At 46.1% G+C, this 24,536-nt stretch overlaps 1 protein-coding gene across 1 annotated transcript; it reads left to right on the top strand.

Moving 5' to 3' along the window:
* On the top strand, positions 1 to 24,536 carry IL12B (interleukin 12B). The gene is made up of 7 exons (XM_075342212.1): positions 1 to 85; positions 10,747 to 11,019; positions 12,475 to 12,586; positions 14,648 to 14,847; positions 16,582 to 16,736; positions 22,077 to 22,198; positions 24,443 to 24,536. The coding sequence occupies exons 1-7, from the start codon at positions 1 to 3 to the stop codon at positions 24,534 to 24,536; spliced, it is 1,041 nt and encodes a 346-aa protein (XP_075198327.1).

The raw sequence follows: 24,536 nt of genomic DNA on the forward strand, positions 1-24,536 counted from the left end.
ATGGCGCAACTTTTACCAGCTCTCCTTTTGCTCATATGTGCAGATCTTCTTCAGGCATCCAAGTATTTCCACTTAAAGGAAAAAAGTAAGTATTTTACAAGATTTTTTTATATTTTTATTGCTGAAAGGGATTTTCCCCCTCTAAGTACATTTTTTTAAATACATGTATTTTGGGTTAAAAATCTTTTTTTTTTCTGCAATTGAGTTCAATTACAAATGTTGGCCTTCTGTAGCCTCTGCGTTGCGCTGTCTATTCCTGTCTGCAGAATAAGTTCACTGAGAATCTGTCAGTGAGCTCACTATGATGGTCCAATGGAGAGTTTATAAATAGTGAAGAGTAATGATGGGGAAGCACGCTCGGTACTCAATCGAGAATTGGGGTGCTCAGGTACACTTGGTGTTTGGCTGAGTATCGCGGCTGCTCAGATGTGTCGTTAATGAGTGATTCGACACAAAGAGCTGGCTCACTTCAGTGACTGACTGAGCACCCGAGCATGGTAGTGCCCGCTCATCACTAGTTACCAGCACTGAGCACCCGAGCATGGTAGTGCCCGCTCATCACTAGTTACGAGTAATGAGCACCTGAGCATGGTAGTGCTCGCTCATCACTAGTTACGAGTACCAAGCATCCGAGCATGGTAGTGCTCGCTCATCACTAGTTACGAGTACCGAGCACCCGAGCATGGTAGTGCCCGCTCATCATTAGTTACGAGTACTGAACACCCGAGCATGGTAGTGCCCGCTCATCACTAGTTACGAGTACAGAGCACACGAGCATGGTAGTGCCCGCTCATCACTAGTTACCAGTACTGATCACCTGAGCTTGGTAGTGCTCGCTCATCACTAGTTACGAGTACTGAGCACCCGAGCATGGTAGTGCTCGCTCATCACTAGCTACAAGTACAGAGCACCTGAGCATGGTAGTGCCCGCTCATCACTAGTTACAAGTACAGAGCACCTGAGCATGGTAGTGCCCGCTCATCACTAGCTACAAGTACAGAGCACCTGAGCATGGTAGTGTCCGCTCATCACTAGTTACAAGTACAGAGCACCTGAGCATGGTAGTGCCCGCTCATCACTAGTTACGAGTACTGAGCACCCGAGCATGGTAGTGACTCGCCCACCCCAGGGCTATGGGACACCCGGTGCCGGGCCGGACTAGTCCGGTGGTAGTCAGTGGTGGCTGGGCCCGGCTCCGTGGCCCTGGTGGGTGTCAATAGAATATGTGGCTTGATGAATAAAGTTTGTGTTCGTGACGCCACCTGTGGTCTGCGGCTATTAAGCCGCCGCTGCTGTGTGAGGCCTCCGGGGTGATGTTATGGCAGCAATGGTGGTACTGCTCCCCACAGGTGGAGCGGGGCCCCGGGGACACTGTTAGTGCTCGTGAAAGTCTATGGGGTTGTGTGGCTAACACGGTGCAGGGCCGACAGGCAATGAAAGAACCAGGCACAAACAACAGTCTCTTTACCTTTTCCTCTTTTACTTTGGGAACAGTCCAGTCCTGGGAGACCGTTACAGGTGGAGATGGGGATCCGGTCGGCCTGGAAGTACTTGGGGTGATCTTTCTGGCCAGCTGAATATGAGGCCTACTCCTGTGCTTTTCTTTGTTATGATAGGACCCTGCTTCTCTGAATCCAGCAATGGCCCTCTTTGCTGCTGGGACTGATGGTACGTCCCTTTCCCTCTGTAGCAGGCTGCGCAGGCCCTCTCTGGTGCTTCTCTGCTGGAGTCCACACCGGGCCCTGATGCTGCAGCTGTACCTTTGGGATGTTTTGGGCCAGGTGCTTGCAGCTCTCCTGCCCTTCGGATTCGGCTACCAGGGAGTATGTTTAAGCCCTGGTGGCCACAGACTCCGATGTCCGAGTCTCTCCGCTGCCTCTCAGCTACTCCTGCTTCCCTGGGCCAAGCTACTCTAGCTCTAGGCCCCAGTTCCACAGGACAGCTCACTCTGCGTCTGCTTCCTTCCACTTCTCTCCACAGACTGACCACTACTTCCTCCCCCAGGCCAGACTTGAGGAATGCTTCCTGGAATTCCAGGTTCAGAGCTCCCCCTGCTGGCCGGAGGGAGAACTGCGTTGGGTGTTAAACTTGCTGGCCAATGGACCTCCCCATTACCTCCAGGCTCAGCATTAACCCTTTGGAAGGTCAATGCTGTTGTGGCGACCAGGTCCTGGGGCGCCACACTCCCCCTTAGTTAAATTCAGTACTCCCGGACTGTGGAAAACAAAACAAGACATACATGTTACAACCTTAAACAACTTTAAGAGTCCAGTGTGGCTCCCAGCCGGGTGTCCATTACACAGCTCCATGGGGGACCCGCCGCGATAAAACCCCCAACGTAGGCTCTGGGCGTGCGTCAGAGCATTGATGACCCCACTCTATGCACGCCGGACGGGTTTTTCTTCAGGGGTGCTGAGCACACTGGTGCTAACTATGAACAATTTAGGTGTTGGCCACCCATAGTCCAGTGGCCCAATTGTCCATTTTCTTAATCACCTAAGACAAAAAGCATTTTATACACAACATTACAGACATTTCACATAACTATTTACATTCTGTTAGGTATTTTACTTTCTATGTTCTATACCTTGGAGGGGGCTGTCCCCGAGTGCTACGTTGGGACCGGCGTAGCTCTGAGGTTTGTCCCTGACTACTTAGAGTGTCTGCCCCCCCCGTGTGATTGGTAGGCCTAACCCTGACAGGGATGCATGTTGGTTGCCTACGGGATCTCAGATTCGCCAAGGGTACGGCAGGTTCACCACTGGCAGGGGGTTGAACCTCCTGTTCCACTGCTGGCGTGTCATCTCGTGTTGGAGCGGACGGTTCTTTAGGTGGATCTGGAACCTCTTCTGTTTCTGGCTCGACCAACTGCGGGAACGTCAAGACTGGTACCACTATGGCATTGTTTATTCGGGTCCAAGTTTTGGGGAATTTTCCAAGGATTGTTTGGATCATCTCTTCCTCTTTTTCTTGACTTTGGGGACTTTCTTGTACTTCTTCTACTTCTTTTTGGGTTCTGCACCGTTCAGGGCACGCTTTCAGGTGGTCCCGAGAAACTGCTTGATAGATCTTGCCTTCATCCTTGCTTATGAGGCATACCTTACTATTGTCAAAGTTGGAGGGGATAATGGTGTAGGGTTCATTCTCCCACTGATCATCCAATTTATGCGCCCTCCGCTTCTTCTTGAGGGACTTGTTCTCCAGGTGCTAAGGGAGTTGCTGGGGCTGTTTGATTGTAATGCTGCTCTTGTCTCGTTCTTGCTTGAGACAGGCTCCTTTCTACGCATTCCTGGACCTTACGGTACTGCTGCTGCCGCTCTGTATCCCAATCCTCTATTTCCTGAACCGCCTCAGGTGACACAGTCCCCATCTCAAAGTCTACAGGTAACTTGCCAGATCTGGCTCGCATCAGGTAAGCAGGGCTGCAGTTGGTCGAATTTACCGGGATATGGTTGTACAAGTCTACCAGATCTGGTAACTTTTCTGGCCATTGGTTTCTTTCTTCCAAAGGTAGAGTCTTGAGCATATCAATAACCACATGGTTCATCTTCTCGCACAATCCATTGGTTTGGGGGTGGTACGGTGTGGTTCTGATTTTCTTACAACCGTACATGTTACAGAACTCTTGAAACACTTCTGCCTCGAATGCAGGACCCTGATCAGTCAGTACCCTTTCAGGGTAACCGTGAGGTCGACAAAAGTAGGCCTGAAATGCTCTCGCTGCTGTTCTGGCTGTCTGGTCCTTCACGGGCACTACTACCAGGAAACGAGAGTAATGGTCCACAATGGTGAGGGCGTACACATAGCCTGACCGGCTTGGTGTTAACTTCACGTGGTCCAGGGCCACCAACTCCAGGGGCTGCTTCATGACAATTGGCTGTAGGGGAGACCTCTGGCTGGCATCATCTTTCCGCCTCAGGTTACACGGACCACAGTCTCGGCACCACTTCTCGACTGTCTTTCTCATGTGCACCCAGTAGAACCGATCACGAAGTAGGGTCTCCAACTTCTTCCACCCGAAGTGTCCTGCATTATCATGATAAGCTGCTAGGACCATTGGAGCATCCCTCTGCGGGACCACTATCTGCCAGACGAGTTCATTCGTTCGCCAGTTGACATATCTCTTGCAGAGCTTGCCTTGGTAGGTGAACAGTCATCCCCTCTCCTTCCACAGCTGCTGGGCTTCTTCTGGAGCATCTGGGCCAAGATGGGTCTCAGCTTGTGCTAGCTTTTCTTTGACCAATCGCACGGCCGGGTCACCGTTCTGTGTCTCTTCCCAATTATGGTGGAGTAATGGGTTGACCGAGACCTCGTGCTGGCTCGAGCGCTTCACTCCTACAGCATGCTCACACTGGGAAACACCTTGGTGATGGAAAGCCGGTAACTCTATCTCTTCGAGTTCATCCAGGTCTTCTCCAGACTCGGGTAAGTGAGGCATTCTGGACAGCGCATCAGCATTGTTATTCTTCTTGCCAGCCCGATACTTGATGGTAAAGTCAAAGTTAGACAGCCGGGCCATCCATCGCTGTTCCAACGCACCTAACTTGGCTGTTGCCAGGTGTGTCAACGGATTGTTGTCCGTGAAGATGGTGAACTTGGCCGATGCCAGATAGTGCTTGAAGCGTTCAGTCACTGCCCAAACAATAGCGAGGAACTCCAGCTTGAAGGAACTGTAGTTTTCTGGATTCCTTTCTGTGGGCCGAAGCTTCCTACTGGCGTACGCTATCACCCTCTCTCTGCCTCCCTGCACCTGGGACAGAACTGCTCCCAGTCCCACGTTGCTGGCGTCTGTATACAGTACAAACGGCTGGCTGTAGTCAGGGTAGGCCAGAATTTCTTCTCCCGTGAGAGCCCCTTTCAGCCGGACAAAGGATGTTTCTAGTTGGCTGCTCCATTCAAATGGAGGGCTCTGCTTCTTAGCCTGCTTTGGATGGCCCACCAGGAGGTCTTGAAGGGGCGCTGCTATCTTGGTGAAACCATCAATGAACCTTCGGTAGTAGCCCATCAGCCCAAGGAACTGCCGCACCTCCTTTACCGTGGTGGGTCTTGGCCAGTCCTTGATTACGGTGACTTTCTCCGGATCAGGTGCCACACCTTCTGCGCTGACCACATGACCCAGGTACTGTACCTTTGGCTTCAAGAGGTGACATTTGGACGGCTTTATCTTCAGGCCATATTTCGACAAGGACTCAAACACTTCTGCTAAGTGCCTCAGGTGGTCTTCATAAGTCTTGGAGTAGACTATGACGTCATCCAGGTACAACAGCACGGTTTCAAAGTTGTGGTGGCCCAAGCAGCACTCCATCAACCTTTGGAATGTCCCTGTGGCGTTACAGAGCCCGAATGGCATACAGTTGAACTCACAGAGGCCCATTGGTGTCGTGAATGCAGTCTTCTCCTTATCCGCCTCTGCCACGGGAACCTGCCAATACCCACTGGTGAGATCCAAGGTGGAGAAATAGTTAGCTGACTTTAAGGCTGTTAGTGACTTCTCTATTCTGGGCAGTGGATAAGCATCTTTATGTGTAATGCGGTTAATTTGCCTGTAATCTACGCACATTCTCATTGTACCATCTTTTTTCTTTACGAGCACTAGTGGAGCTGCCCAGGGGCTACAACTATCTCTGATAACCCCAGCCTCCTTCATTTCCCGTAACATTTCTTTGGCACACTGATACTGTGCGGGGGGTACAGGGCGGTATCTCTCTTTAATGGGATGATGATCACCCGTGGGGATTTGATGTTTAACCCCTTTCACCTGCCCAAAATCTAGGGGGTGTTTGCTGAAGACCCGCTCGTACTCCTGTACCACCCGGTAAACATCATGCTTTTGGTGTGAGGGGGTGGAGTTGGTGCCCACATGTAATTTTTGGCACCAGTCTTCCAGCTGTCCCTTGGAGCCATTGTCTTTCGCCTGGTCGGACGGGATCAAGGGTTCCACTGTTTTGATGGTATTGTTGCTGACAGTGTACAGTTTTGCTACAGTGGCGTACCGGGGCAATTTGGCTTCCTCCTCCCCACAATTCAGGACACGGACGGGCACTCTCCCCTTGCGGACGTCTGCTACCCCTCTGGCTATCAGGACTCCAGGCCTACTGTCTGAATACACCGGTTCTACCAAGGCCTGGTAATCCTGACCCTTGAGGCCTATTGCTGCCCGACACCATATCAACATTTCACTTCTTGGGGGTATTGCAATGGGGAGGGGGTCACTTACCCTCACACTGCCAATTTCTCCTCCGGCCAGCTCTACCTGCTGCCTCCTCATCAGGGCTCTGATCTCCCTCTGTAGGGCACGCTGCTGCCCGGAGCTGGCAGTTTCAGACGCCTGTTGCAACAAAATTATCACTTCGGCAATACAATTTTCTATCACATTTGTACCAATGGTTAGCAGTGGGTCAGATTCTTTGCGATCAATATCTACAATTATCATCCCCTGACATGGCAATTCTACCCGCCCCACTTTAATGGTTACTTCTTTGTACCCAATTTGAGGTAAGGGCTGACCATTACTGGCCACAATTGTTAAATCATCATCTGGGCCATGGTCAATGTCTGAATCAGCCCAATATCTTTTGTACAGTTTATAGGGGATGGTTGTTACCTGGGACCCCGTATCCAGGAGGGCATTCAAAGGGATCCCATCCAGCACAATAGGAAGGACCGGTCGTCCTCCCACATACTTGCTGTGACTGGGGGTTGAGCCGGGCTTCCTTACACCTGGGGGTCGGCTCCTGGCCCCAGGCTCGGCCCATTTAAAGGACAGTGTCGTGCAATGTGGCCCGCCTGGCTGCAGCGGCGGCAGATCGGTTGTCCCGTTGAATCATACCGGTCTGTGTCTTTGCCTCGGGTCGGCGGAATCCTCCTCTGTCGCATCCATGGGACGTCATCTGGGCTGGAGGCCAACTCGATTCTTGCAGGCGATGGGGTCACTTGTAGAGACTGCACGGTCTTGGCAAGGGCAGCTACAGTCTTGGTCAGCTCCTGGACCTGCTGTCTGAGCTCTGTAGTGGGATCCTTATCCAGGGACTGCGCCTCAGCCCCTGCAGCAGCTTGTGTTGCAGGCACCACCCCGGGGTACGTGATAGCAAGAGGCCGGAGGGGTACTGGGTCATTCGGTGTAGATTCTCTCAGTACCCGGATGGGCTGGTCCTTAAACTTTGCAAAGTCCAGAGCAGGGTTCTGCAGGACCATGATACGCAGCTGGGTCCTGTGGGCATCTGATAGGAGCCCCTCTATGAACTGCTCAGTTAGGAGTTTGTGTTCTTCACGTACACTCTCTGGGTCCACCTGTTTAACTGCTTTCAGGGCCTCCTGCAAGTTTAAGGCATAGTCCCTTATGCTGTCTGTGGCCCGTTGTTTGCACCCAAAGAATCTCATCTTTATTTCTGCTGCGGTGCGGGTGTCAAAAGTACTCTTTAGCTTGGCCAGTATCTGGGTTGCTGTCCCTTTATCTGTATCAGGCCAGGACTTCACTTCACGCTGGGCCGCGCCGGCTAGCTGCCCCAATAATATGCCCACCTTCTGGCTCTCAGTCAGCGGATACACCCGGAACAAGCTGTGCAGACTTTCTCTGAAGTCGCTCAAGGTATGGGACTCCCCGGAGTACTGCAGCAGCCATTCCGCTCCCGGGATATACGGCATTGTGATCGGCATTACCGGCGCTACAGCGGGGGCTGGGGCGACGGCGACTGGGATTGCTTTGGCTGGCGCCGCGGCGTCTCGGGCTATGGCAGCAACCTGCCCTCCCTAGGAGTCGGACATCTTCCTCCCCCTTAGTGAACCTTATCAGGCTCCGTTCACTTTTCAAATTCCCTTCTGGGTCGCGCGGGGTTAACAGCGCTCTGCTCTGATGGCGCGCTCCCTTCGCGCTCTTTGTCAGGCACGCCCCCCTTCTTCCTGCGCTCAGCGAGGCTAATGGCGGCGGCAGTTTGCAAACAGTAACACAGTCTTTTAAGCACAGTTTCTGCAGGCGCACAATACCCGGTGGGACCGGGCACGAAATCCTGTTCGTGACGCCAAAGTTGACTCGCCCACCCCAGGGCTATGGGACACCCGGTGCCGGGCCGGACTAGTCCGGTGGTAGTCAGTGGTGGCTGGGCCCGGCTCCGTGGCCCTGGTGGGTGTCAATAGAATATGTGGCTTGATGAATAAAGTTTGTGTTCGTGACGCCACCTGTGGTCTGCGGCTATTAAGCCGCCGCTGCTGTGTGAGGCCTCCGGGGTGATGTTATGGCAGCAATGGTGGTACTGCTCCCCACAGGTGGAGCGGAGCCCCGGGGACACTGTTAGTGCTCGTGAAAGTCTATGGGGTTGTGTGGCTAACACGGTGCAGGGCCGACAGGCAATGAAAGAACCAGGCACAAACAACAGTCTCTTTACCTTTTCCTCTTTTACTTTGGGAACAGTCCAGTCCTGGGAGACCGTCACAGGTGGTGATGGGGATCCGGTCGGCCTGGAAGTACTTGGGGTGATCTTTCTGGCCAGCTGAGTATGAGGCCTACGCCTGTGCTTTTCTTTGTTATGATAGGACCCTGCTTCTCTGAATCCAGCAATGGCCCTCTTGCTGCTGGGACTGATGGTACGTCCCTTTCCCTCTGTAGCAGGCTGCGCAGGCCCTCTCTCTCTGGTGCTTCTCTGCTGGAGTCCACACCGGGCCCTGATGCTGCAGCTGTACCTTTGGGATGTTTTTGGGCCAGGTGCTTGCAGCTCTCCTGCCCTTCGGATTCGGCTACCAGGGAGTATGTTTAAGCCCTGGTGGCCACAGACTCCGATGTCCGAGTCTCTCCGCTGCCTCTCAGCTACTCCTGCTTCCCTGGGCCAAGCTACTCTAGCTCTAGGCCCCAGTTCCACAGGACAGCTCACTCTGCGTCTGCTTCCTTCCACTTCTCTCTACAGACTGACCACTACTTCCTCCCCCAGGCCAGACTTGAGGAATGCTCCCTGGAATTCCAGGTTCAGAGCTCCCCCTGCTGGCCGGAGGGAGAACTGCGTTGGGTGTTAAACTTGCTGGCAAATGGACCTCCCCATTACCTCCAGGCTCAGCATTAACCCTTTGGAAGGTCAATGCTGTTGTGGCGACCAGGTCCTGGGGCGCCACAGTAGTGCCCACTCATCACTAGTTACGAGTACCGAGCACCCAAGCATGGTAGTGCCCGCTCATCACTAGTTACGAGTACTGAGGACCCGAGCATGGTAGTGCCCGCTCATCACTAGTTACGAGTACTGAGCACCTGAGCATGGTAGTGCCCGCTCATCACTAGTTACGAGTACTGAGCACCCGAGCATGGTAGTGCCCGCTCATCACTAGTTACGAGTACTGAGCACCTGAGCATGGTAGTGCCCGCTCATCACTAGTTACGAGTACTGAGCACCCGAGCATGGTAGTGCCCGCTCATCACTAGTTACGAGTACTGAGCACCCGAGCATGGTAGTGCCCGCTCATCACTAGTTACGAGTACTGAGCAACCGAGCATGGTAGTGCCTGCTCATCACTAGTTACGAGTACTGAGCACCCGAGCATGGTAGTGTCCACTCATCACTAGTTACAAGTACAGAACACCTGAGCATGGTAGTGCTCACTCATGACTAGTTACGAGTACTGAGCACCCGAGCATGGTAGTGTCTGCTCATCACTAGTTACAAGTACAGAGCACCCGAGCATGGTAGTGCCCGCTCATCACTAGTTACGAGTACTGAGGACCCGAGCATGGTAGTGCCCGCTCATCACTAGTTACGAGTACTGAGCACCCGAGCATGGTAGTGCCCGCTCATCACTAGTTACGAGTACTGAGCACCCGAGCATGGTAGTGTCCGTTCATCACTAGTTACGAGTACTGAGCACCCGAGCATGGTAGTGCCCACTCATCACTAGTTACCAGTACTGATCACCTGAGCATGGTAGTGCTCGCTCATCACTAGTTACGAGTACCGAGCACCTGAGCATGGTAGTGCCCGCTCATCACTAGTTACGAGTACTGAGCCCCCGAGCATGGTAGTGCCCGCTCATCACTAGTTATGAGTACTGAGCACCCGAGCATGGTAGTGCCCGCTCATCACTAGTTACGAGTACTGAGCACCCGAGCATGGTAGTGCCCGCTCATCACTAGTTACGAGAACAGAGCACCCGAGCATGGTAGTGCCCGCTCATCACTAGTTACGAGTACCGAGCACCCGAGCATGGTAGTGCTCGCTCATCACTAGTTACGAGTACCGAGCACCCGAGCATGGTAGTGCCCGCTCATCACTAGTTACGAGTACTGAGCACCCGAGCATGGTAGTGCCCGCTGATCACTAGTTACGAGTACTGAGCACCTGAGCATGGTAGTGCCCGCTGATCACTAGTTACGAGTACTGAGCACCTGAGCATGGTAGTGCCCGCTCATCACTAGTTATGAGTACTGAGCACCTGAGCATGGTAGTGCTCACTCATCACTACAGCAGAACTCTTCAGTCTTGGCCATACTAACTCCCCTAGTGGTGGAGTAAATATGTCTATAGATGTCCTAAATGATGGAACTGATTTGGAGCTCAGCAACAATTAATCAGCGCCTAGTCCCTATATAGATACAGTAAAAAATTCTACAAAAATTTGAGCCTAAAAAGTAAGTAATTGGACTTTGTTATGAGCGGAGAAAAATTATTGGGGGAGGGAGGGTGTGAAGATGCAGTTTCACAAAAGTTCTACATTAGACATTGATGGTAGAAGACTGTGGCTCATGGCATTAATCACTATTTTATTCCTCAGCTTTGATTGTAGACGTTCACAAACAAAACGGGAAACGAAAAGGGGAAACTGTGACGGTGGAGTGCAATACCTCGGCGTACACCGATGCTGCTATCGACAGCAAAAAAATACATTGGAACAAAAACGGCCATAAAGGCAACACCCTGACAGTACAAGTGAGCGAAAGGCCGGATTCCAAAAACTACACGTGCAAGCTGGAAAATAGCGGGATCATTGACTACACGCACATTGTGATACATGAAATGCACCAGCCTTTTTTCCAAAAAATTCTCAGTAAGTGAAAAACCATTTCATGTTCCCGTTCATTTATATGTATGATTTTACAGTAATGTATCATGGATTGGAGCTTACAGGGGGCTGCTATCAGCTATCACCACAATTTCATTAGTAGTTATATATATATATATATATATATATATATATATATATATATATATATATATATATATATATAAATATATATATATATATATATATATATATATATATATATACAGATTTCTGATTTTGTTTATACAGGCAAAAAAATAAAATTAAAAAAAATAATAATAAAAATATATATATATATATATATATATATATATTTATATATATGTATATATATATATACATATATATAAATATATATATATATATATATATTTTTATTATTATTATTTTTTATTTTATTTTTTTTCCTGTGTAAACAAAATTAGAAATCTTTCTGTTTCCACACTGGCCACAAGGTCTTATGCTGAACTCATACTTCCTGTTCTGTTCAGGAGACCTTTCAGCAGTCTCAATATCATCACAGACAGGATTACAATGACTGATAACTATATGCAGTCGGTACATCCCCAAGTATGTCAACAAGAAAATAGCTGATAATGCAAGGAAAAATAAAATTATTTATCTATGTAACAGGTGTAACACAATTCTTTTTTACGCTGGGATTCACCATAACACAGGATCCACTATTCACAATAGGTGATATCACAGCTCACCTCCTCCCCCTTCTGTATGGTAACTGCTAACACCTCTATATACAATAAATAACACAGGATCCACCATTCACAATAGGTGATGTCACAGCTCACCTCCTCCTCCTGTAAAATGACTGATAACACCTCTATATACAGTGGATAAGACAGGATCCACCATTCACAATAGGTGATGTCACAGCTTACCTCCTCCTCCTGTAAAATGACTGATAACACCTCTATATACAGTAGACAGAACAGGATCCACCATTCACAATAGATGATGTCACAGCTCACCTCCACTTCCTCCTGTACAATGACTGATAATACCTCTATATAGAGTTGATAACACAGGATCCACCATTCACAATAAGTGATGTCACAGCTCACCTCCTCCTCTTGTATAATGACTGATAACACCTCTATATATAGTAGATAATATAGGATCCAACAATCACAATGTGTGATATTTACAGCTCACTTCCTTCCCCTCCTGTACATTAACTAACAACACCTCTAAGTACAGTAGATAATACAGTATCTACTATTCACAATAAGTGATGTCACAGCTCACCTCCTCCTGTATAATGATAATACCTCTATATACAGTGGATAACACAGGATCCACTATTCTCAAAAGGTGATGTCACAGCTTACCTCCTCCTCCTCCTGTACAATGACTGATAACTAATGATTAATGATAGTCAAACAAGCTCACCACTGAAGATGTTTCTTTAAGTTTAATTGTTTTCAACCTGTTATTGCCTAGATGTAAAAAATCCAATAAGATGTATCATGAAAAACTACAACGGACATTTCACCTGCTCATGGAATGGAACAAGGGATCCAAATACTGAGTTCTTCTTTGAAGCCTTAAACAAGTAAGTTCATTACATTAGGGGAATTAATGAGGAAAGCTTTGTTAGTCAGGTTTCATATGAACATATCAGACCAACTGTAGGTCTAAGGGTACGTGCCCATGATCAGGTCGGGGGGCGTCCTGGGCGCCGCGAGAACTGACGTGTGGGGCCATGAGTCTCCTCCGCAGGAGACCGCAGCTCCTCGTGCCCATGATCAGGGTTCGGGGCGCTGCAGTCTCTCGGTGTGTTCTCCCTACGGAGAACGCTTGCAACTCTGCAGCAAAGAATTTACATGCGACTAGGAAAGCCGCACCGCAGGTCAGTTTACGCTGTGGGCCGTACACGCACAGTGGGCATGGGGTTTCTATAAATTACAGCCGGGGGGGCCACTACCTCCAGAGCGGCAGTTGGGGCACTAGCGGATGACGTCTTGATCTCGTCACTGCACGGTCGGGTAAGCACATCTAGCGGGGAAGACATCAGTGCCCTTGTTGCCTGTACTGCGGCGGGCAAGCACTGATGGACTCTAGGCTTCAAATTGGGCCTGCGTGACCGCTACCGCAAACCACCCCAGTGGGCCATCCTCCTTGATGTACCCTTCCCATTCTTTCAAGGCATCCTAATGTCCTGATTAAACAGAGCCGGCATTAACATACACCCAGTCCCCAGTCTTTTCCTCTTGCAGAAACCCGTATGATGCCGAAGGTGAACTGGTCACCGTCCACCCCACCCAGGGAAGTTCCAGCTGGGATTGCACCCACCGCGCCTTCTGTTTCTTTCTCCGGACCACCACTGCAATCCACTTCGACTTGATAGGGGCTGGGGCCTCCTCCACGTACACTGGGGTCTGGAGGTACTTCGGCTGCACCTGCTCTTGGCTGCAGTATGAGAGTCACTTCCAGTACATATGGATGCTTCCTTCAAGGGAAGCCCAGTACAGTCCTTACTGTGGAGTTGAACTGATCTTCCCGACCTCTGAGTCTTGGCAGTTCCAGAACCACCACGGCCATCAGTGCTTCTAGATCTGGGTCCTGTACTTGACCGGGAACCATTAGCTCCAGCAAGCCTTCAGGCCTCAGTGCCTCCTCCTGTAGCGGTAGCAGTTGCGCCAAGCTACTCTCCCAGGGCTTCTGAAGGGTGGAACCCCAAGCCACTGTCCTCTGTGATCCAACAAGATTCTAGACGGCTCTATCTCGGGCTCTTGTTTACCACAAAATGTCAGTGGCCTGCTAGGCTGTGGGAGTCCTTCGAGAGATACCAGACCTTCCAGGGCAGTGCCTCTTCTGGCACCTCAGCCCATTTTTTTGATGCCGCTGTCCAATCACTATCAGCTTGGTTCCACGGCTTGGGCCTTCTCTTCAGTAACACCCACTTGGGTCAAGCAGTCCTCAATATTCCTCCTAGGGGCCAGCTAAACTTTCAACAATCAGTGTTGTAGCCACGCCCACGATGGGACTGTCTTCCTTTTCACACCACAACGTACATTTCGCTTTTTCTCTTCAACCGTCTGGCTGCAGAACTGTAATTTGCAGTGTCCTTCCACGCCTCTCGCCATTCCTATTGACATGGAGAAAATCTTAGGAGAGAGAGAGGCAGAGAGCTGCAGAACTTCTTACATTCAGCCGTCCTTGAATATTTTGATAGGCAATGGCTACAGATGGGCCGAGTAATCTCTGTCCGTTGGATGATAGGTTTGCTAATCTCTTAACTTTTGGGATCCATGGATCGGCTTTTGATTAGCCAGGCTGACACGACATAATCTGTGTGTCACACCGCATTGATGACGTCTCGTCAGCCTGGCTAATCAAAAGCCAATCCATGGATTCTAAAACGTAAGAGATTGGCAAAGGTCCCGCTCAATGGCCAAAGATCACTGAATTGGCCAATGGATCAGAGTACCATAAATTCACCCTCCCATCTCTTGCCTATGTTTAAGGGTGGCGCCATTTCTGGAAAAAATGGCAAAACCTTTTTTGCAAATGTCAGACAGCCCCTTTAAGATTGCTCTGCCTTTGTTAAGGTCTTTAACACCAATATCCAAGTTCTTACTGATTTTTATTACATTTTATTACTTTCTTTTAGTCGGAACAACACCACAGTACCCTGTGAGAGCATCAAGAAACATACTACAGAAGAGAACGTGATCCCCAGCTACACCGTGACGTGTCATGATACTCAGATATGTAATTACTCAGAAGATCACAGTTTCTTTGTTATGTTGCATGTTCTGGATATGACCAGATATGAGGAACACCACAAGTTCTTCACCTTGCAAAACATCAGTAAGTCCATTCACCTGACCGATAACTTGACTGACACATTGTAATGAAAATATAAAGAGTGGGCTAAGGTTAGGAAAAAGTACATTTTCTTTTACAAACGCAGCACCAAGATGCCCCTATTATAATACAAGTCAGAAAGTGCGCCTATTAACAGTACAGGACGAAGAGTGTCCCTATTAACACTACAAGCCAGAGAGTGTCCCTAATAACACTACAAGCTAGAGAGTGTCCCTATTAACACTACAAGCCAGAGAGTGCCCCTATTAACACTACAAGCCAGAGAGTGTCCCTATTAACACTACAAGCCAGAGAGTGTCCCTATTAACACTACAAGCCAGAGAGTGTCCCTATTAACACTACAAGCCAGAGAGTGTCCCTATTAACACTACAAGCCAGAGAGTGTCCCTATTAACACTACAAGCCAGAGAGTGCCCCTATTAACACTACAAGCTAGAGAGTGTCCCTATTAACACTACAAGCCAGAGAGTGTCCCTATTAACACTACAAGTCAGAGAGTGTCCCTATTAACTCTACAAGCCAGAAAGGGGCCCTATTAATAGTACAAGTCAGAGAGTGTCCCTATTAACACTACAAACCAGAGAGTGTCCCTATTAACACTACAAACTAGAGAGTGTCCCTATTAACACTACAAACCAGAGAGTGTCCCTATTAACACTACAAGCCAGAGAGGGGCCCTATTAACAGTACAAGTCAGAGAGTGTCCCTCTTTATTAACACTACAAGCCAGAGAGTGTCCCTATTAACACTACAAGCCAGAGAGTGCCCCTATTAACACTACAAGCTAGAGAGTGTCCCTATTAACACTACAAGCCAGAGAGTGTCCCTATTAACACTACAAGTCAGAGAGTGTCCCTATTAACTCTACAAGCCAGAAAGGGGCCCTATTAATAGTACAAGTCAGAGAGTGTCCCTATTAACACTACAAACCAGAGAGTGTCCCTATTAACACTACAAACCAGAGAGTGTCCCTATTAACACTACAAACCAGAGAGTGTCCCTCCTTATTAACACTACAAGCCAAAGAGTGCTCCCATTTATAGTACAAGCCAGAGATTGCCCCTACTAACAGTACAAGCCAGAGCGTCCACCCCTTAAAACTGCAAGCCAGAGAGTGCCCTTATTAACAGTACAAGCCAGAGCGTGCCCCTATTAACAGTACATCATGAAGAGTGCCCATACTAACAGTACAACTCAGAGAGTGTCCCTATTAACAGGACAAGCCAGAGAGTGTCCCTATTAACAAGACAAGCCAGAGAGTGTCCCTATTAACAAGACAAGCCAAACAGTGCCCCTTTTAATAGTACAAACTAGAGCGTGCCCTTACTAAGAGTACAAGCTAGAGAGTGCTCGTACTAATAGTATAAGCCAGAGATTGCTCCTACTAACAGTACAGCATGAAGAGTGCACCTCTTAAAGTTACAAGCCAGAGAGTTCCCCTACTACAGTACATCACGAAGAGTGCCCCTATTAACAGTACAAGCCAGAGAGTTCCCCAATTACAGTACAGCATGAATAGTGCTTCTATTAACAGTATAAGCCAGACAGTGCCCCTATTTATAGCACTTATTAGAATAGTACAGAATTACATTTGTCCCTATTAACAATACAGAGTGGATTGTACCTCTATTAATAGTACATATTAGACAGGACCCCCCTGAAGCCCCCTCTCATTTTTCATAAATCACATTTACTTTTTTACCTTTTATCTTCTAGTAAAACCGGATCCGCCACAAAATCTTCACATCAATATGACGGACAATAGTCTTTTCTTACAATGGAACTATCCCAAAACGTGGTGCAACGCCCGCTTATTCTACCCGCTCATTTTTAATGTCAAAGTAGAAAGAAAAGGTTCACCTAAGGCAGAGGTAAGATGATGCAGTGTTACAGTAGTAAAGGGTTTGTTCAAGATTAGAAAAAAAAGTTTTTGATGTTTTTTAAACAGCGCCCCGCTTGTCTATGGGCTGTGGCCCTAGCCACACCCATTTGGCAGTAAGGGATATTCACCAGTCGCCCTGGACTTCAGGGCATAGACCCAAATCCGGGACTGTCCTGCAGTATCCAGGACAGGTGAGACTAGAGATGAACGGATCGATGCACGGGTCTCCAGTCCAGGTCACCGGTACCCGGCGGCTGGACGGGAGGCCACAAATCTCTCATCTTCCACCAACCCTGACACGGCTTTTGATTATCCAGAGCTGTTGTGACGACATCCACACGTCCTGCCCATCCATCGTTGTAGCAACTAGAACTTTCTCATCACTATACGATATCTGTTTTTTTTGTGCCTGTAAGGCCGTGTCCACACTGTGCATATATACTGTGTTTTTTTGTTGTCTGCAGGTGTCTGCACAAAACTATACAATATTAATCTTCCCTGGTAATTGCATTTTTGCTGCATTTTTTATGCCTTTTTCCCCTTATTTGATGCCTTTTTGGTGCAGATGTGAAGCTTCGTTTTTAATGTGGTTTAATTTAGGTAAAGAACAGCTTTGCTTCTGCACTTAAAAAAGTAACTGCTGTTTTTTACACGTGTTTTTTTAGGTCACGCCATAAATAATCTGATCGTTGTGTTGTGCGGGTCGATGCAATTACAGGGAAACCAAATATATCCATGTTATTTGCTGATTTGTGATATTTATTATTTTTTAAAAAAGCGCATTCAAAATGTAATTTTTTAAAAAAATATATATATATATTTCAGTTATATTATAGGAATAAAAAAAATCTTTTACTCTCCCTCTAGAATACAGGCACACAGAAATACCTTGCTACGTACAATGTATCTCTAAGTCCCTGTATAATTTGCCTGTGGAGGCAAAGGAAGTCCTGTAGCTTCAAGTATACAAAATTCTCCCAGTGACATCATCAGAGCCTAGGTTCTAGACATCAGCTCCTGCCTGCAATGTTGAAGGTTGTTGTTTTCCATCGTGGAGAGGACAATAAAAAAATGACAATTTATAATTCTTTCTCATTATTTTTAGCATTTTTATGGGCACAAAAGAAAACTGACTTTTTCTTCACCTCTTAAATACAGAGACATAGTAATACACTGCTATGTACAGATGTATCTCTATGTACCTGTGTAATCCGCCTGTGGAGTCAAAGGAAGTCCTGCAGCTTCAAGTATACAAAATTCTCCCAGTGACATCAGCAGATCATAGGTTCTAGACTTCATCTCCTGCCTGAAATGTCAAAGGTTTTTGTTCTGAGTCCCATAGGGTACAATAAAAATAATATGACATTTTTAAATTCTTTCTCATTATTTTTAGCATCTTTATAGGAACAAAAAACACTTGACTTTTTCTTCACCTCCAGAATACAGAGACATAGTGATACACTGATATGTACAGATGTATCTCTATGTACCTGCATGATCTGCTTGTGGAGTCAGAGGAAGTACTGCAGCTTCAAGGATTAAAAAAATCTCCCAGTGACATCAGCAGAACCTAGAGCTCTAGACTTCAGCTCCTGCCTGCAATATTGAAGGTTGTTGTTTTGAATCCTGGAGGGAACAATAAAAAAAGACATTTTGTAATTCTTCCTCATTATTTTTAGCATTTTTATAGGAACAAAAAAATGACTTTTTCTTCACCTCTAGAATACAGAGACATAGTAATACATTGCTATGTACAGATGTATTTCTATGTAACTGTATAATCTGCCTGTGGTGTCAGAGGAAGTGCTGCAGCTTCAAGGATACAAAACTCTCCCAGTGACATCAGCAGAGCCTAGAGCTGTAGACTTGAGCTCCTGCCTTAAAATGTTGAAGGGTTTTGTTTTGAGTCCCGTAGGGTACTATAAAAAAATTTCATTTTTTAATTATTTTCTCATTATCTTTAGCATTTAACTTTTTCTTCACCTCTAGTAATACACTGCTATGTACAGATGTATCTCTATGTACCTGTATGATCTGCTTGTGGTGTCAGAGGAAGTGCTGCAGCTTCAAGTATACAAAATTCTCCCCATGACATCAGCAGAATCTAGAGCCCTAGACATGAGCTCCTGCCTGCAATGTTGAAGGCTGTTGTTTTGAGTCCTGGAGGGAACAATAAAAAGAAAATTACATTTTTTAATTCTTTCTCATTATTTTTAGCATTTTTATGGGCACAAAAGAAAACTGACTTTTTCTTCACCTCTTAAATACAGAGACATAGTAATACACTGCTATGTACAGATGTATCTCTATGTACCTGTGTAATCTGCCTGTGGAGTCAAAGGAAGTCCTGCAGCTTCAAGTATACAAAATTCTCCCAGTGACATCAGCAGATCATAGGTTCTAGACTTCATCTCCTGCCTGAAATGTCAAAGGTTTTTGTTCTGAGTCCCATAGGGTACAATAAAAATAATATGACATTTTTAAATTCTTTCTCATTATTTTTAGCATCTTTATAGGAACAAAAAACACTTGACTTTTTCTTCACCTCCAGAATACAGAGACATAGTGATACACTGATATGTACAGATGTATCTCTATGTACCTGCATGATCTGCTTGTGGAGTCAGAGGAAGTACTGCAGCTTCAAGGATTAAAAAAATCTCCCAGTGACATCAGCAGAACCTAGAGCTCTAGACTTCAGCTCCTGCCTGCAATATTGAAGGTTGTTGTTTTGAATCCTGGAGGGAACAATAAAAAAAGACATTTTGTAATTCTTCCTCATTATTTTTAGCATTTTTATAGGAACAAAAAAATGACTTTTTCTTCACCTCTAGAATACAGAGACATAGTAATACATTGCTATGTACAGATGTATTTCTATGTAACTGTATAATCTGCCTGTGGTGTCAGAGGAAGTGCTGCAGCTTCAAGGATACAAAACTCTCCCAGTGACATCAGCAGAGCCTAGAGCTGTAGACTTGAGCTCCTGCCTTAAAATGTTGAAGGGTTTTGTTTTGAGTCCCGTAGGGTACTATAAAAAAATTGCATTTTTTAATTATTTTCTCATTATCTTTAGCATTTAACTTTTTCTTCACCTCTAGTAATACACTGCTATGTACAGATGTATCTCTATGTACCTGTATGATCTGCTTGTGGTGTCAGAGGAAGTGCTGCAGCTTCAAGTATACAAAATTCTCCCAATGACATCAGCAGAATCTAGAGCCCTAGACATGAGCTCCTGCCTGCAATGTTGAAGGCTGTTGTTTTGAGTCCTGGAGGGAACAATAAAAAGAAAATTACATTTTTTAATTCTTTCTCATTATTTTTAGCATTTTTATGGGCACAAAAGAAAACTGACTTTTTCTTCTCCTCTAGAATACAGAGACATAGTAATACACTGCTATGTACAGATGTATCTCTATGTACCTGTATAATCTTCCTGTGGAGTCATCTGTACTTACATGTACAGATGTATCTCTAGGTACCTGTATAATCTGCCTGTGGTGTCAGAGGAAGTGCTGCAGCTTCAAGTATACAAAACTCTCCCAGTGACATCAGCTCCTGCCTGAAATGTTGAAGATTTTTTTTTTTAGTCCCGTAGGGTACAATAAAAAGAAAATTACATTTTTTCATTCTTTCTCATTATTTTTAGCACTTTGAAGGCACAAAAAACACTGACTTTTTCTTCACCTCTAGAATACAGAGACATAGCAATACACTGCTATGTACAAATGTATCTCTATGTACTTGTATAATCTGCATGTGCTGTCAGAGGATGTCCTGTAGCTTCAAGTATACAAAACTCTCCCAGTGACAACAGCAGAGCCTAGGGCTGTAGACTTCAGCTCCTGCCTGAAATGTTGAAGGTTTTTGTTTTGAGTCCTGAATAGGACAATAAAAAAATGACATTTTGTAATTCTTTCTCATTATTTTTAGCATTTTTATAGGCACAAAAAAACCCTGACTTTTTCTTCACCTCTAGAATACAGACATATTAATACACTATTATGTACAGATATATCTCTATGTACCTGTATAATCTGCCTATGGAATCAGAGGAAGTACTGCAGTTGCAAATATACAAAACTCTCCCTGTGACATCAGCAGAGCATAGGGCTCTAGACTTAAGCTCCTGCCTGCAATGTGGAAGGTTGTTGTTTTGAGTCCCACAGGGGACAGTAAAAAAATGACATTTTGTAATTCTTTCTCACTATTTTTAGCATTTTGATAGGAAAAAAAAACCTGACTTTTTCTTCACCTTTAGAATACAGAGACATAGTAATACACTGCTATGTACAGATGTATCTCTATGTACCTGTATAATCTGCCTATGGAATCAGAGGAAGTACTGCAGTTGCAAATATACAAAACTCTCCCTGTGACATCAGCAGAGCATAGGGCTCTAGACTTAAGCTCCTGCCTGCAATGTGGAAGGTTGTTGTTTTGAGTCCCACAGGGGACAGTAAAAAAATGACATTTTGTAATTCTTTCTCACTATTTTTAGCATTTTGATAGGAAAAAAAAACCTGACTTTTTCTTCACCTTTAGAATACAGAGACATAGTAATACACTGCTATGTACAGATGTATCTCTATGTACCTGTATAATCTGCTTCTGCAATACAGTTCAAGATTATCAAATTCAATATGGGCTGTGGCTCATAACTAGAGCTTCTCTCGAGGACATAAGTGAAGAGGAGAATTCTTTATTTCATTTATGCTCATTTAGTGAGATGCCAGCCCTGAGGAAGAGGAGCTATAGACCCAACGAAAAGAGTGAGGGGAAGTCGGGACAAAAAACTTGCTGTGCAGGGACAGTGGCACATTTTCGCTTATTCTGGGATGGTTGGCAGCTGTGCTAAAAGTGTGGCACTGTACTGTACAGAGCTTAAAGACTACAGGGGTCCTGCACTCTCCAGAACACCTCAAACAGCTGATCAGTGAGATGACAAGAGTCAGAACCTAACAGATCTATTGTAGAATAAGCTATTGTTTATAAAACCCCTTTAATACTTGAAGGCAATGGGAGTATGAGTAATGTAATGCCTACCAATCTAAAGAAATAAATGGGTTTTGCAGTTCTTTGAAATACTTGGAGAAGGCGAGGGTCATAGTGGTCAAATTCCATCATTCAAACATGGGTGGCATCTACCAATATTCCATTGAGCTTTTGGAACTGAAAACTTTCCAAAACTTTCCAAAATCCCTCAAAAGTTCAAAAACCTGGAGTTTCTGCTCTAAAAACTGAGCAAAAGTACAGCTATTTTTGTCTCCATCACTTTTTTCCATCTTTGAAATACTAAACAATTGAATTTTTAACTAATCTATAGAACCACCCAAATGTCCACAAGGAGGTCCTACCCGTGAACTACAAGGACGTTACGCAGTTCTGCGTCCAAGCTAGAGACATGTTCCACGTTGACTCGCACTGGAGCAACTGGTCTTGTTCCAAGTAGGTAAGACATCATCTGTGACTGGGTTTTAATGTACCCTTCCAAAAATGACTTATTGAGCTATGCGCGGACTAATGTCCTTCTTTGTAGTTTTGACTGTAAGTAATATTACTTTTCATGTTTTAAGTTTTTTGGGGAAAAGAGATGTTTGAATTTTCTATCTGTAATTTCTTTCGATTTGTTTGTTTTATTAAAAATGTCGTTTTAATAAAAACGCAAAGAGTGTGTACACACAGAGATATTCTTTTTGAGGTTTGTAGGAAAAACTAAGAGGAAACGTTCCAAATCTCAAAACTCCTCAAAAACTGTTGGTTTCTGCTCAGTTTCAGTAAAAAAGGCTCAGTGTGCACATAGCCATATGAACATCAAAGTAGATTTCCCCTAGAAATAAATTGAAAGAGCTCTCCAAGAGTTTTTGAAGTGGTTTCGGGCTATGGGCCTACATCTTTTCAGACGTTTCCACCCACAATCCACCTGAAAAGGCATTTCAAAAGCATCCCATAAAATGATCATAAATATGACGCCAAACACCCAGGTGTAATGAGACACTAAACCACTAGGAGTCGCTATGTACACAAGTTGAGGAGATCTGCAGGGTATTCTAACAAGCCAGGGGTCAGATGCTGGGAGATCACGTCAGTAACACAGAGAGAGAGAGTAGCCGAAGTCAATGGGCGAGCCGAGGGTCTATAAACCAGGAAGTCATGTCAAGTGCCAGGAAGAGAGTAGAGCTGGCGTTGGGGTACGAGCCAACGTCGGTAGCCAAGAGGTACACAGGTGAGAGTGGAGCCAGGGTCAAGAAACAAGTCGAAGGCCAGGGAGTCAGGGAGTCAAGTCAGAGTAGGGGAGGACACAGGATGGAGTACGAGGAACTAGGTAATGGGACAAGATCAGGTCAGTCACTTATGGGAATCAGAGACATACACTGCTAAACAGGAACTATCACTGGCGGCGTTCCAGGTGAAATAGCTCCCAGATAAAGAAAAGCAATCACCCGGAACGAGGCTCCAAAGACAGGCCCCTCCCATACCACATAGGACTAGACTGGGAACAACAAGTTCACCAGAGGAAAATATGAGGCCCCGTATAGGCTCTGCAGGAGAACAGAGCACTGCTAATCAAAATCATGACAGTATGCACAGCAATGTCAAAATTACACTGCTGTGCACATAACTATTAGGTAGTTTCTGCTCTCTATACTATTATTAATATTATTATTTATTATTATTATAGCGCCATTTATTCTATGGCCCTTTACATGTAAAAAGGGTATACATAATAGGGACAAGTACAATAATTATAAACAAAACAAAGCACAGATAGGTACAGGAGGAGAGCGGACCCAGCCCGCGACGGCTAACAGTGGATGGGTGAGGATACAGTAGGTGAGGGTAGAGATGGTTGTGCGGTGCTATAGTGGACTGTGGGTTACGCAGGTTGTAGGCTTGTCGGAAGAGGTGAGTCTTCAGGTTCCTTTTGAAGGTTTCCATGGTAGGCGAGAGTCTGATGTGTTGGGATAGAGAGTTCCAGAGTATGGGGGAGGCACGGGAGAAATCTTTTATGCGATTGTGGGAAGAGGAGATAAGAGGGGAGTAGAGAAGGAGATCTTGTGAGGATCTGAGGTTGCGTGTAGGTAAGTATCGGGAGACTAGGTCACAGATGTAAGGAGGAGAGAGGTTGTGGATGGCTTTCTATGTCAAGGTCATGGTTAGGGTTTTGAACTGGAGTCGTTGGGCAATAAGAAGCCAGTGAAGGGATTGGCAGAGAGGAGAGGTCGGGGTGTAGTGGGGGGACAGGTGGATTAGTCGGGCAGCAGAGTTTAGAATAGATTATAGGGGTGCGAGACTATTAGAAGGGAGGCCACAGAGCAGGAGGTTGCAGTAGTCCAGGTGAGAGAACAATGCAAAACCACCGACTTTTCCCTGAAGTGTCTTCGCCTGGGAAAATTCGGTAGCTGCTAAAAATCGCCATGTGCACATAACCTTAAAGTCTTTTTGCTGAGTGAGGCTCTCCATTCTGATAGGTGAGGTCCAACGTGGGTCCTTGAACCCTAGTTGGCCATGAAGATAAGTGTGAACCCCATTTATTAAGTAGATATGTCATTCCTTGAAATATGGCAGGGGGTAGGGGAAAAGAGAGAGGGGAGAATTAGGACAATAGAGTTATATGTGTATTTGTTTTTAGCCTGTATATTTGCAGTGAGTAAGGATAACGATTTCATGTATTCTACCTTTAACTTATAGAAAGGAAGAAAACACAAAGACGCAAAAGACGGACAAGGATAAAAAGAAGAAAAAGAATAAGAAAAAGGGCAAGAAAAAACAAAATGGAACATAA

The sequence above is a fragment of the Anomaloglossus baeobatrachus genome, chromosome 4 (assembly GCF_048569485.1).
Source record: "Anomaloglossus baeobatrachus isolate aAnoBae1 chromosome 4, aAnoBae1.hap1, whole genome shotgun sequence".
NCBI classification, from domain to species: domain Eukaryota; kingdom Metazoa; phylum Chordata; class Amphibia; order Anura; family Aromobatidae; genus Anomaloglossus; species Anomaloglossus baeobatrachus.